The 14,342-nt window shown below is 42.4% G+C and overlaps 2 protein-coding genes across 3 annotated transcripts; one reads left to right on the forward strand and one right to left on the reverse strand.

Annotated features, from left to right (window-relative positions):
* The first annotated feature begins 1,285 nt into the window (after positions 1–1,285).
* LOC115772202 (histone deacetylase 1) lies at positions 1,286–5,948 on the forward strand. 2 transcript variants are annotated; one of them, XM_030718236.1, is made up of 14 exons: positions 1,286–1,428; positions 2,103–2,215; positions 2,316–2,433; positions 2,510–2,584; positions 2,707–2,845; positions 3,406–3,547; positions 3,624–3,716; positions 3,816–3,924; positions 4,027–4,167; positions 4,267–4,375; positions 4,483–4,613; positions 4,726–4,896; positions 5,024–5,075; positions 5,167–5,948. In XM_030718236.1, the coding sequence occupies exons 1-14, from the start codon at positions 1,377–1,379 to the stop codon at positions 5,192–5,194; spliced, it is 1,473 nt and encodes a 490-aa protein (XP_030574096.1). In that variant the 5' UTR covers positions 1,286–1,376; the 3' UTR covers positions 5,195–5,948. The 2 variants fall into 2 exon arrangements, with proteins under 2 accessions (XP_030574096.1, XP_030574097.1); XM_030718237.1 differs by having other exon boundaries at positions 4,726–4,878.
* A 92-nt stretch (positions 5,949–6,040) lies between these two features.
* On the reverse strand, positions 6,041–12,620 carry tmem54a (transmembrane protein 54a). The gene is made up of 6 exons (XM_030718249.1): positions 12,479–12,620; positions 11,208–11,401; positions 10,405–10,464; positions 8,885–9,061; positions 8,661–8,798; positions 6,041–6,450 (listed from the first exon to the last, which is right to left on the reverse strand). Exons 1-6 carry the CDS (start codon positions 12,510–12,512, stop codon positions 6,328–6,330), a joined length of 726 nt encoding a protein of 241 aa, XP_030574109.1. The 5' UTR covers positions 12,513–12,620; the 3' UTR covers positions 6,041–6,327.
* Positions 12,621–14,342: the final 1,722 nt, after the last annotated feature.

The following is a 14,342-nucleotide window of genomic DNA, read 5'->3' on the forward strand; positions in this document are numbered from 1 at the left end:
TTTTACTGAAATGTACTAACTGCCTTGTTTTTGCCCAGCCACATGCCAGTGTACTCCTAGTGCCGGTCCCAAGCCCGGATAAATGGGGAGGTTGTGTCAGGAAGGGCGTCTGTTGTAAAATCTTTGTCAAATCAAACGTGGATCATCAAGAATGACATTTTCATACCAGATCAGTGAGGGCCCAGGTTAACAATGACCTCCTCTGGTGCTGTTGGCCAACAGGGTGCTGGTGGAAACTCTGCTGCTGTTGGGTGAAGACAAAGGAAGAAGAAAGGTGGAAGGTGTGTTAGGAGGCAGGTTGGGGGGCAAAGGTGAGAGTAGGGACTTTAAATGTAGAGACTATGATTGGCAAAGGGAGAGAGAGCTGGCTGGGCTGATATTGGAGAGAAGCAGTGGTGAGGTCAGGCAGGGGATCTGTGGACTATGATGTTCGCAGTCGACACTGTGGTCTGTAGTGAGAGTAGGAAGCAGATGGAGGAGAGCCTGCAGAGGTGGAGGTATGCTCTGGAGAGAAGAGGAATGAAAGTCAGTAGAAGTGAGACAGAATACATGTGTGTGAATGAGAGTTTGAAGGGTGTAACAGTGAAGCTGCAAGGAGCAGAGGTAGTGAAGGTGGCTGAGATTAAATATCTGGGGTCAACCATGACCCTAAAGAGAGGTGGAGACGAGTGTTGGGGCGTGATGTGTGATAGGATAACAGCCCAAGTGAAGGCAAGGTTTGCGAGAGGGTAGTGAGACCTGCTATGATGGATGGTGAGGAGACAGTGGCACTGAAATAAAACGACAGGAGGCTGAGCTGGAGGGGGCAGAGCTGAAGATGTTAAGATTTTTGTTGGAAGTGAGCAGGATGGAGAGGATTAGAGATGAGTAGTAGAGGAGAGGAACAGCTTAGGGTTGAGTGGTTTGGAGACAGATGAAGGCAAAGCTGAGTTGGTTTGGTCATGTGCAGAGAAAGGACAGTGGATATTTTGGATAGAGGAAATTGAGTAAGACCACAGAGGAGGTTCGTGGACATATTGAAGGAGGGCTGGTGTGGGAGAGGAGGATGGCAGGGACAGGGTCCTAAAAGCAGCTTTAAACATACTTCAGCTTTAAAGCTGACATTTAGATGCAGGGGTATCACTTCTAATTGAGTTTTTCTATATATATTATGATATTGTTATCTTTAATTAAGTAAACAAAGTAAATATGAATAGAAACAAATACGGTGGATTCCCACTGTGAACACAGTCAGCCTGTGCTTGTGTCGCCCCCTGTGGTGAGACGCCAGCACTGCGCCCATTGATTGGCCGCGGTACAAACTCTCCGCCTCTTGTCGCCGTTGTCTCCTGCGGTGCGTGCGGCAGCGGTGAAATTCAGCTAAAAACGGACTGAAAATGGCGCTTACTTCTCAAGGAACAAAGAAAAAAGTTTGCTACTACTATGACGGTGAGTACCGGCGTGGCTGCAGCCTAAACGGCGGGCGCAGCGGTGAATGAGGTCCGCCTCTCCGCGCTAACAAAGGTTACCGTTTCTTTTCTACCTCCTGCTAACCTGGCCCGGTTGCTAACGTAGCTAGCTCGGGTCGCAGGCGGCTTCGCATCATTACAGCCTCACAGAATGTCGCTGGGTCCAAGCGGAGGGTTAATGCTCTGATAATATTTGCTCAGCCTCTCTAAACACTCGGGTTTCTTTTAAGATGCTGTTTTATGCCTTTTTACCCGGACCTTCTGACTTTAACTGGATTAGTTAATGTTACTAGCTAGCAGGCTAACAATGGGGATATGAGTACTTCATTGTTGATACAGTTGGTTAACAGTAAGCTAACACTCGGATGGGTCAGCTTTCTTCCCTCAAATGCCGGTAGTCCTGGTTAAAAAAAAATCACCCGCTTTTCATCGATAACCCCCGGTGCACTGAGCTCTCAGTGTGCCCCGGGACTCTGATCTCCGGATCTTGGCTGGAGGTCCATCACAGAAAGGCACGAAGTTGTAGTTGAATTCCTTCACTGGCTTTTCGCTGTATGGATGGATGTTACGTGCTTCAGCTTTGCCTTTTCTTACTCAGGTCGTGCCTATAGAATAAAGCAGTAATCCAGCGTGTTTGATTTGTTCTCATTTCAGGGGATGTTGGAAACTATTACTACGGCCAGGGTCATCCCATGAAGCCCCACCGAATCCGCATGACACACAACCTGTTGCTCAACTATGGCCTCTACAGAAAGATGGAAATATATGTATGTGAAGTTACAGTCTGGATGCTTAGTGCTTGACTTTAGTAGCTTCTTTGCTGTGTGTGTGAGTGTGCGATGAAGTAATTTGTCCTGCTTGTTGCAGCGTCCACACAAAGCCAGCGGAGAAGAGATGACCAAGTATCACAGCGATGATTACATCAAGTTCCTGCGTTCAATCCGGCCTGATAACATGTCAGAATACAGCAAACAAATGCAGAGATGTAAGACACCCACTGTCTAGGTGAAGTTAATCACACTAACTGTGTACATTGACTAATTTTGTACTTTATTCTGCAGTTAATGTGGGGGAGGACTGTCCAGTGTTTGATGGTTTATTTGAGTTCTGCCAGCTCTCAGCGGGGGGCTCCGTTGGTGAGTTTTCTTTGTTTAAAATGGTCACAGAGTGGCGTGCAGCATCTGACTGATACAATGCTATTATTACCTCAGTAATCTGTTAAATTCAGTTTAATCTGACCCTCAATTCTGTCCTCCAGCTGGTGCTGTGAAGTTGAACAAACAGCAGACAGACATTGCTATCAACTGGGCTGGAGGTCTTCATCACGCTAAGAAGTCAGAGGCCTCTGGGTTTTGCTATGTCAATGACATTGTCCTGGCTATTCTGGAGTTACTGAAGTAAGTGGAAAATACTGCAGCAGGGTTAGGAAATAAAAATCTCTGCTAAGCACTTCTCCAAAAGCTACAGAGTGAAATAAGAGAATGAGAACGGCACACCAAAACCTCATTCCAGCTGTGAAACATGGAGGAAGCATCCTGATTTGTGGCTCCTTTGGTACCTCAGGGCCAAGGTGCCTTTCACTCACCGAGGAGACAGTTAATAACAAAATTTACAGGAAAATGTCAGGACCCTAGGAGTTGTAGAGAAATGAAGGAAGACACTGACCCAAAGCACACGAGTGCATCAGCAACAGAATGGCTGGAAAAAAGATAATTCTGGGTTTGAAATGACCGTGGCTTGACCTTCAATCGAGACATCCCAGAAATGTTAATGAACAGAAATAATTCTACAGGGTACAGAGAATTAGTTTGTTTTCCCTGACAAAGCATGTGCTGTGAGTTACTACATTTAAGATTTGACCGTTTGATTGTAAAGTAGGGGTGGGTCATATAGCCTCAAAATTAAATCATGATATTTCTGATGTTATTTGGACTCTAAAAACTTCTCTTCCTTTCAGATATCACCAGAGAGTTCTGTACATAGACATTGACATCCATCATGGAGATGGTGTGGAAGAGGCTTTCTACACCACAGACCGTGTCATGACCGTGTCTTTCCACAAGTATGGAGAGTACTTCCCCGGCACCGGTGACCTCAGGGTAAGTCTTTGATAAATACAACTCAAAATGTCAGTGTGGTGAGACAGCGAGTTGATATTTGTCTTGTTCTTTGTAGGATATTGGGGCTGGAAAGGGTAAATATTACGCTGTGAATTACCCACTGAGGGATGGGATTGATGATGAGTCCTATGAAGCCATATTCAAACCTGTGAGTAAAAGAAAAAAGAAAACCTCTCGTAACTGTTGCACTTTGATATTTGGCATTTTTGTACAGAAGCATTCTTGACAGCTGATGTTGCTTGTGTAGATCATGGCTAAGGTGATGGAGATGTACCAACCCAGTGCCGTGGTTCTCCAGTGTGGAGCTGATTCTCTGTCTGGAGACAGGCTCGGCTGCTTTAACCTCACCATTAAAGGTCAGTAAACTTAAATAACTCTCCTCCTGATGTTACGAGCAGATTGGTCCGAGTTTAACTGGATCTCAGGAGGTTTTAATTGTTTCCATGCTGTGTGCTTAGGTCACGCTAAGTGTGTGGAGTACATGAAGAGCTTCAACTTGCCACTGCTAATGCTGGGTGGAGGCGGCTATACTATCCGCAATGTGGCGCGCTGCTGGACGTATGAGACTGCTGTGGCCCTTGATACTTCAATTCCAAATGGTGCGTTTTTATGTCTGTGTTGTAATTAGGATACAGTAGTGAGTCGGCCAACAGCCTCCTAAAAGCATTAACATACTTTCAATAAAAATTCCTCCGCAGAGCTTCCATACAACGACTATTTTGAGTATTTTGGGCCGGACTTCAAGCTGCACATCAGCCCCTCCAACATGACCAATCAAAACACCAATGACTACCTGGAGAAGATCAAGTGAGCCCATGAAAATACATTAAATCATGTATATGAAATATCAGGGTGCCTAATGTGTGACCTGAGTCATGTTTCAGTAGTTTGAGCAGCTTCATTGTGTTCTTTAGGCAGCGCCTGTTTGAGAACTTGCGCATGCTCCCTCACGCTCCTGGCGTTCAGATGCAGGCCATCCCTGAAGATGCTGTACAGGAGGACAGCGGGGATGAGGAAGAGGAGGATCCCAACAAGCGCGTATCCAGTAAGAACCTCTCATACAGTACAGTTTACCTTCACACTAATCCCAGATCTCTTCTCTGGCAGTTCAAGCTGCCAGAAGGTAGAGTCTAACATGTTCAAATGTAACCCTTCAGTCCGTTCTCGTGACAAGAGGATAGCCTGCGAGGAGGAGTTCTCTGACTCAGAGGACGAAGGTGAAGGAGGCCGCAGAAACACAGCCAGCTTCAAAAAAGCCAAGCGAACTAAAACTGAAGGAGAGAAAGAGGTTGAAGAAAAGGAGAAGAAAGGTGAGGGAGAAACAAAAGGTATCTATTCTTTTCATTCTCATCTCGCCTATCTCATGTAGTTCTGTAACATAATGAGCTCTTAGATTATTAAATCTGACTTTTATGTAACACGTAGCTTTGAATATTGTTTTTTTTTTTTTTATAGAAGTCAAAGAAGAGGAGAAAGTGCCGGAGGAGGAGAAAATGGACACATCAAAGTGAGAAAACACTGCACATACATATTGAACTTGGTGTCCAGGAGGTGGCTGAGTGGGAGCGCTAATCATTTCCTTACTCTGGGTCCTTTAGGCCGAAAGAGGAGTCCAAGACACCTTGAAGTCCTCAGCACCCAGTGATGCCAATACACAGATCAGAGCGGATGTTAAGTGGAGATGTTTTTGGATAAATCATGTTTCCAGCCTGCTGCAGTGGAGACAAATAAAGGACTTGGACTTTAAAATGAGACCTCGCTGGTGGACGGAGATCCAAACATTTTAGTTTGTGTTTTTCTAGGAAATCTTTGCTGTTTATGGACTGAAGAGTGCTGTTTTTGTATACATTTTCATTTTTTATGCTCTTATACTTGCTTTTTCTCCTCGTGAACAATGTAAAAATGGCTTTGCACATGTCTGCTTTTATATATCTGATGGATTTAATTTATTTAAATCATACGATACTTTGGCTACTTCCTTTTATGTATTTCAGTCCCACTTTTGTCCTGTGCCTTTGAATATGTAGTTGAACAGCATGCCGGTGCCATCGATCCTTTTCTGTAATATATTTGTGTCACTGGTCTTTCCAGTCAGTGAGACTCTTGCATATTCCTGAATAGCTTTTATGTGACACATCGTAAGCATATTTTTATATTTTAGGTTCTAATCTTGTAGTTTATATCCTTCATAGACACGGTGACATCGTTTGGGGATTTCTGAGGCTCGTGTCGATCATGCTGAGGTCGGGTTAGATCACATTTGGTGTAAGGCTTAGACTCCACAGGAATTTGGGAGGGGTGACATGTCACAGATCATTTCTTTGTGTATATATAAATTTGTATTCTAAAAAATGTGAGTAAAAAAGTGTTCAACACAAAAGATGAGAGCTTCCAAATGTTCTTTAAACCTGACAAACTCCAAACTGAGCGACGACAAAAGCTTCCATAAAAAGTTTGTTCAGAAAAGTTTAATTCTTTGAACTAAAAGTACAAAACATTTCAAAGGAAATCATTTTTGATTTTAACATACAGGTGGCAGCTCTATATTCAAGACATCAATACATACAAAACAAAAAAAAAAACAAATCAGTAACAGTATTGTCTGATACTCCTCATTTTGATAAAATAAAGCTTTTGCTGGCTTGAGTCCAACAAATGTCTTGACAGTTAATATGTAACAAACCCATGCTGCACAAGGAATCCCGTTTAATCCAGCTCAGCGCAGCAGTCTGTAACCTATTCTGTTAGATTGAGCTGCTTCACAGCCATGCGCTCTGCACCTCAGCAGTGCTGCTGTCCAGCAGGTCATCCCGCTCCGTGGGTCCTGCTTCAGTATCGGCCTCTGTATCTCGTGCTGTAGACCGTGGCGTTTCAACACGTCTCTGCAATTGAAACACGAGGTGTGATTTCACGTGAGAGGCTAAGCTGCAGTGAAACCTTCACGATTTGATCGCATATTGTATCCAGCATCTCATGCTATTTTCATATAATGTGAATGGGATACATTAAACAGCGTAGGATACTTTGTAGTGAATCTCTGTTGTAAGAGCTCAACTTCTCTTGATTAGAATTAGTACAATATTAATACATATATGCAAAAATTAGGTTACACAGCATATTACAAATACACTGATGGATTCTACAGACAAAAGCATGTCAAAAAATAGACAATTTGGCTCTTTAAGTTACTTTTTTGACATTTCGATAATTCCTCTTAATTGGAGGGGAAAGCAAATGATCAAAAAAGTAACTTAAAAGTGCCTAAATTGTGTTATATTTTTTGACATCAAATCGCAGGCCAGATGTAGGGGGTGGGGCCAGAAGCATAAATGTTTTATAACGCTGTAGAGTGATCATTTTGTACAGCTTGTTTATTTAAGAAAAAAATCCTGAAAATTATCAAATGAAGGGATATTTTTGTATTATACTTTCTGAACACTCTACCTGAAAAAAGTTTTAATTTGTTCTTGAATGATCAATTCTATTCTGGTTTTTAACTAATTAATGATCAAAATTAAATAAAAAAAAAAATCACAAAACACTTAAACTTCATGAAAATTCTTCATAGTTATTAAAAGGTATCGTATCGGTATCAGTATTGGCGATACTGACCCTGAATTTACTTGGCATCGATCGATACCAAATCTTGCATTATCGCACACCACTCATCACCACATCAACTCAGTGGATAAAAACATGTTTTACCAGGGAGGACACCAGAGACAACAGGTTACCATTCCTGGACTGTGCAGTGCTTATTGAGGAAGATGGAAGCCTCAACACTGAAGTTTACCAGAAGCCCACACACACAGACCAGTATCTCCTCTTTGACTCCCACCACCCTCTGGAACACAAACTTGGGGTGATCAGGAGCCTGCAACACCGGGCTGAAAGTGTTCCCTCCAAGATGGAAAGGAAACAAAAAGGAACACACACATGTAAAGAAAGCCCTTAAAACATGTGGTTATCCCAACTGGGCTTTCATCAAATCAGCCAAGATGCACAGGAAAGAAGGTCAAACACAAACTAGGGAGAACAAGAATGACAAGAAGAACAACATTGTCATCCCTACACAAGTACTTGTACTTCTACTTAAGTACAGAATGTCAGTACTTTTCCCACCTCTACACCTTGGCCCATGTGATTATGTACACAAATAATAGTGAGTCACAACCACCTCCAGGAGACAACACCCACTGGGGTTTAAATACCTGGGTCTCTCCACCTTACACACAGAGTTAACTCAAAAAGAAGAAAAAAAAAAAAAAAATCACATTGCTGTTAGTGGATACAACGAATGTGCAGAGATGCCCCTGAGACAATCCAGCACATAACAGCAGGGTGCAAGATGCTAGCAGGCAGGGCATACATAGAACGCCATAACCAAGTGGCCGGCATAGTATACAGGAACATCTGTGCCAAGTATGACCTGGAAGTCCTGAGGTCAAAATGCCCCCAAGGGTGGTCGAGAATAACTAAGATCCTGTAGGATACAGACAAACTGGTGATAGATAACCAACCGGACATCGTTGTGGTGGACAAGCAGAGGAAGAAGGTGGTAGATAGATGTAGCAACAACAAGTGATGGTAACATCAAAAAGAATGAACACAAGAAGCTGGATAAATACCAAGGGCTCAGAGAAGAGCTGGAAAGGATGTGGAAGATGAAGGTAACAGTGGTCCCCGTGGTAATTGGAACACTCGGTGCAGTGACCCCCAAACTGGGAGAGTGGCTCCAGCAGATTCCTGGAACAACATCCGAGATCTCTGTCCAGAAGAGTGCAGTCCTAGGAGCATGTAAGCTGCTGCGCAAGACCCTCAAGCTTCCAGACCTCTGGTAGAGGACCTGAGCTTGAAGGACAAACACCGGCCACAGAGCAAGTGGGGAATATCTATAGATCTATATCTATATAGATCTACATTTCTATCCATATAGATAGACCTATGCTGAGATTGATATCTCGATAGATATATCTAGATCAAGATCTAGCTATGTAGAGCTAGACTGACCTAGATTAAATCGGTCTAGCAAGTAATGCAGGCCCAACTGAGGCTAACACTGCTGACAGAGTCATTGCGCTGACTAACTTACCCGGTTCTTCACCACTGGCTTCTTTCTGCATGGACAGAGGCGGATGAATGAAGTGCAGGCAGCAAAGCAGTGGAAGGAGAACACGGTTTCCACAATGGACATAAAGATGAGAGGCACCCACAGAATGATGGTGGTCCCCTTAATGAAATAAAAGGCATAACTGATCATTACACAGCAGTTCAAATCAAAAGTGGCAGTCGGTTAAACGTTTATATTCAACTCACATAGATACGGGTAGGGTCAAAGGGGCATTCATCTGTGATTTTATGAATGTCGGTGCAGTGTGTTAGCAGGCTATGTCCCTCAGACATAATGGCTTTAATCACAGAACTTAACACGGCCATGGTGGAAGCAAGTGCTAGCAAACCTGCCAGGAAGCTGAAGACCAACAGGACCCACATCTGCAAGGACAACACAACAAAAACAGAGTTTATACAATTCTGACAAGCTTGAAAGTCAATATTTGGTATGAACACCTTTATTCTCCAGCACAGTCTGAACTCTCTGAGGCAGCTTCCTGTAATTTCTTTAAGCAGTCTCCAGGAACAGTCCTCTGTCAGGATGATCCCACACTGCTTCGATAATGTTGAGGTCCGGGCTCTGGAGAGGCCGATCCATGACTGATAGTGTTCCATCGTGTGTTTTTCTATCCAGGTATTCTTTCACTGCCTTGGGAGTGTGTTTGGGATCACCATCATTCCTGAATAATGAAGCTGTTGCTAATCAAACCGATGCTTTCCACATGCTTTTGCATGATGAAACAAAACAACAATTTTTATAAGATCTCCAACACCACTGGCTGAGATGCAGCCCAAACCATGGCAGTTCCTCCACCGTGTTTTACAGATGGCTGTAGACACTCACTGTTGGATCTCTCTCCTGACCTCCTCTGTGCATGTTCATGATTTTTGAACCAGAAAAGTCTAATGTGGATTCATCGCTCCATCAGACCTGTTGGCAGTGATTTTTAGTGCAGTTCTTGTGTAATGTGGCATACGTCAGCCTTTTCTTCCTGTTTCCCTTAAAAATGGCTCCGTGACAGCCACCCTTCCACTGAGACCATTTCTTCTTTGGCCCTCCACTGGTCCAGTTTCCACTGCACGCCATGCCGAGGCAAGTCAAGTTCATGGCTAATAGTGCTTTTTTTGGGTGCAAAAACACAATTTTATGACAAAACTGTTATCTTTGGTATTTTTCATTTATTAAATTAAAGAAATAGGAACAAATGATGTGTTTTTGCAACAGGCTTTGATTCTTTGCCAACTTGTCTGTTATGTGTAGGAAACACTGGTTAATCCCTTGAGTTTGGGGCCTTTTTATACTTGAATGATTCATAAGTCAATGTTAAGTGGCTTAAACAAAAAACCCATTCCTCTGAAGTCAGTCAGGTACAAAGACTGGACTGAAAATGAGTTAAAAAGCAGCCAATAGCCAAAGAAAGTCCGGTTCCTTGGAAGCACAATATAAAGAAATGAGGGGTGGCTCAAGAATTTTTCACAGTACTGCCTGTTGGGAAGTGACAGATAAAGTGCGTTTCAAGCGTGAGAGGGGAGATGTAGCAGAAAAGGCATCCAGTGTTTTGAATATATTTTGATTCTGCATTTGCACATAAGTACGTTACATATTTAAATAGCTTGCATATCTTCACACACATGCATGGGTTCAAAAACAAAGGACAGGTTCTGACAGCAGCCAGCAAATGACAGCCGCTTGCCAAAGACAGAGACAGAGGGAGAGTATTTACCAGGATCCTGTTTTTCTTGTTTCTGGATAGGACTATAGCTGTTATTCCACCAATTACCCCCTAAGGAGAAAGCAGAAGTTCAGAAAAAAAAAGAAAGAACATTAATCACAGATGATGCAATAATGCTCCTCAAACTGTACAGTTTAACCTTCAAGTGACGGAGTGGAGGCCCCAGCTCTGTATTTAAATGTGCCACTGTGATGTTCTTGGTCTTGTTTCCTGCCATGAATTTGCCAGTCTGCTTCTAGAGTTTATTTTATTTATTTTTTAATGCAGGAGCTGGCCCTTTGTCATGGCGAGGATAATGGAAAGATGTGTGGCTGTCATTTATGACCCAGTAAATAAATACATATTATTTGTTTCTGTTCTTTTTATTTTTAAAATGTAATTTTGAGGCTTTGATTTTATTGTGATTTTCCTCTTGTAGTTCCTACATGTAATGTTTTACAGTAAACCTAAAGTGGACCCAGAGTAGAAACATTTACTGCTCCAGTGATGGTGGAAACATCTATACTGATGGAGATGAATGGATTAAACTCATTTTTGTATAACAATGAACAGAACTTTTTAGAATCTCTCTCACATACAGAAAAGAAAGAAAAAGTAAAAGCATGATAAATAAAATAGAACCATTAAAAGAAATACTTCTGTACATAATTTAACCCACTTTTATTTTAGTCACTAAAATAGCTTGGTTGTTAGAAGGTTAAAGATTAATATTATTTGCCTTGTATCACAGCTTTTAGTATATCATATGTATTTAACAGTACACAGCTGTCAGTGTTAGATCTCCTAACGCTTACCAAAAGACCTGCCAAGATAGCGATGATATTGGAGATGGTGTACACCTTATTGCTGGACTGAGGGAACACGCTGTGTCTGAGCACAGTGCCGTGCACCAGCGCCCCAAGAAGAAAGTTGATATGGCCCACAAGCACCAGCCCCAACCCCATCTTCATCAAGACTTTGTTGTCCTTGAGGTTGGCACAGCATAGTCCTGAGGGAAGCCAAAAAACATATTAAATCATAAGCTTAACTTAGCTTTGAACATTACATCTGCCCCCCAAAAGATAAACAACTAAGTCATCATTGCATTGTGTGTGCAACAGTTCACACAGTCAGACAGCAGCTGTGCACACACCAGCATGAGGTGTATGCGCACAGGTTTATTAAATATGATCTGAACTGAAATGCGATCCAACTGCAAAACACTGAAAGCTTGTGTGAGTTTACTGCACACTTCATCGCGGCTTGTACAAAGAAGAAGAGGAAGTGGGGCAGTGGTTAGCATGAGAGCGAGGCAGTAACCACAATGATCCCCGACCCCTGCAGAGAGGGCTGAAGATGCCTTCCACTGCATGCAGTACATGCTGCAGCTATGGTAACATTGCAGGTCTGAGCACGCTCCTGCTGCACGATTCTGTGACCCTCCGTATGAGAAAAAAAAACGTGAATCACCCACCCACCTAACGAACCCGTGTAAGCAAATCCTGAACCAAACGAGACAAAGCTTTGGGTGGGGTGTGCAAACATTTACCACCACATACAGGAGGCCCGGGGGCAAACTGCTCTCTCAGTCAGTCTCACAAGTGGGTACTGTGGAAATACTCAGTGTTTTTAGTCATAATATTGGCAGTCTCTCATTTGTTGCCACATATTTTGTCACTGAAATGTACAAAAAGACTATCAAGAGCAAACAGACTTTGACTTTGTTTAGCTCCATAATAATAAATGATTGGTTAGAAGGCCAGAGGTCCCACACTGTAGTATGAAAGCATATCCAACTTATTAGCATCCAATAATCCACAGTTATATAAAAGGTTTCACTTTATATTAAAGAAACTCTAAAGAAATATCACCCACAGTAAGACCTAACGATACAATCAGCTGGATTATTGCAAACTGGCAGAAACTGCGGAAAACACACTCAAATATTAAGTTACAATCCAACAACACAGCTGTGGGTTGGCTATGTCTCTTCCTCTCTCAGCTCCATTTACACGAACACAGACCACGCCTAAAACTTCAGCGCGCAGATACCTGCTCTGTACCTGTGGGTGGAAGGTTAACTTACCTGTGTGTGCCTTTCTGCCTCCTTTATTCCCCATGTTACTGTAATTTTAAAGTCATTCTTCACAGTTTTCTGACACTCCGCTTTTCGGAGAGTTATCTGCTTCCTCTCACGCCGCTCACCTGGGAACAAACAGACTCTACCTGAGCGGAAGCTCCGCCCACGATACCTCAAAAAACGCAGCAGCGTCTGTTGGAGAAAAGAAAAACATCCACATGTTCCTAAATGATGCGGATTTACTCAGACTAGCTATTTATTAGTCGTTATTAGAATTTTTGAATCATACCTGATTCTCATAATTGTAACTTTTACAGTATTTTGTCGCACACCTGTGGCGGCAGGTTCAGCTCAGGTTCAGCAGGAGTCAGAAAGGGTTTGTCTGCTGAAGTGAAACACTTAAACTCACGACTGCTGCTGACTTTAGGCTCTTTTATTGTCTGCAAAAAGGATCAAACTAAACCAGGAGTTAGCCTCCCTAATCATCTATAATAAAAATACAAGCTGTTAGTTACAGTGCTGTACAAAAGTCTTGAATCACCTCTTCAAATTTAGCTAGAAAAATGAGAAACAGGTGCAGCAATTTATTTAAACGTGTAGGCTACATACATATATGGAAATACAATACATAAAGTGCAAGCAGAGGCTGTACAATTCTAACAAGCTTGAGAGTCAAGTTTTGTTCTGTTCTCTGTCAGCATGATCTCAAACTGCTTCAGTAATGTTGGGGTCCGGCTCTGAGGAGGCTGATCCATGACTGATAGACTTCCATGGTCTGTTTTTCTAACCAGGTCTGCTTTTCCTGCATTATGACTTGAACCAAAGAGTTTCAAATTTGTATTCATCGCTCCATCCGACTTGTGGCATACCTGTTTCCCTTAAGAACGGCTTCCTGACAGCCGTCCTTCCACTGAGACCGTTTCTGATTAGGCTTCAGTGAACAGCAGATGGATCAGCTGAAGGGCCAGATACCGTGTCAGGGCTTTGCTGGATTTTTTTCCTGTTTTTGTTTCTGGTCTGCCACTTCTTCTTTTGTCCTCTTTTGTTATTTGAATACTGTTTTGTGTCTACTAAACTGTGTTATCTTTGGCATTTTTCATTGATTCAACTAAAGAAATGGGAAGAAATTATATGATTTTGTGTAGACACAACACTGGTTCATCCCTTAAGTCAGGAGCCTTTTTTATGCTTGAATGACTCATAGGTCAGAGTTAAATACTTAACTAACTAACTAACTAACTAACTAACTAACTAACATTCCTCTGTAGATTCTCAGGTACAGGACTGGACTGAAAATGAGTGAAAAAGCAGCCGATGTCCAAAGAAGAACGTTGAAAGACCTTCGGAGAGTTGCTGTTGCTCAAGAGCACAAAGTCTGGCTCCTTGGAAACAAAACGTAGACATTTGGGTTGGCTCAAGACTTTTGCACAGTACTGTATTTACCTGTGTGAGGTATATTACACATTTTTTCTGACTTTGTACAGTCCATCACAAAAATACCAAAGTCTTGGGTATATGTTTTATAATCATAACTTAATATGTTATTTAACCACAGAGACTCTCACACGTTGTTCCAGTCAGTGGGTAAGAAGTCCCACTGAATTATTAAGAAATCTCAAATTAAAAACCAAAATTTGAGCCCTAAAATATCTCAAAATAGCAATAAATCATTTTTCCCTCACAACAAACCACCTCCTTATCTGACACTCATCTCACAGATTCTCTGTATCTGGGTTACACATCTGCCTTCAGGTGAAAGCATCTGCACCCAAGTCTCCTTTAGTCAGCTTTTTGACAATGGCTCCACCTAGATGAGGCAGAAGGTGGTGTGCTGCCATTATAGGTCTTTCTTTAATGGCCCAAAGTTACT

This window comes from Archocentrus centrarchus, chromosome 22, assembly GCF_007364275.1.
Source record: "Archocentrus centrarchus isolate MPI-CPG fArcCen1 chromosome 22, fArcCen1, whole genome shotgun sequence".
In the NCBI taxonomy this organism is placed as follows: Eukaryota; Metazoa; Chordata; class Actinopteri; order Cichliformes; family Cichlidae; genus Archocentrus; species Archocentrus centrarchus.

What these genes read in the sequence shown, in the direction of transcription:
- LOC115772202 (XM_030718236.1), top strand. Translation starts at nt 1,377, where the DNA reads ATGGCGCTTACTTCTCAAGGAACAAAGAAAAAAGTTTGCTACTACTAT. An exon ending in CTCAGCGGGGGGCTCCGTTG is followed by an intron (nt 2,585 to 2,706) that starts GTGAGTTTTCTT and finishes TCTGTCCTCCAG; the next exon opens with CTGGTGCTGTGAAGTTGAAC. An exon ending in GAGAAAATGGACACATCAAA is followed by an intron (nt 5,076 to 5,166) that starts GTGAGAAAACAC and finishes TGGGTCCTTTAG; the next exon opens with GCCGAAAGAGGAGTCCAAGA.
- tmem54a (XM_030718249.1), bottom strand. Translation starts at nt 12,512, where the DNA reads ATGGGGAATAAAGGAGGCAGAAAGGCACACACAG. An exon ending in CTATCTTGGCAGGTCTTTTG is followed by an intron (nt 10,465 to 11,207) that starts GTAAGCGTTAGG and finishes CTTTCTCCTTAG; the next exon opens with GGGGTAATTGGTGGAATAAC. An exon ending in AGCCAGTGGTGAAGAACCGG is followed by an intron (nt 6,451 to 8,660) that starts GTAAGTTAGTCA and finishes TTTCAATTGCAG; the next exon opens with AGACGTGTTGAAACGCCACG.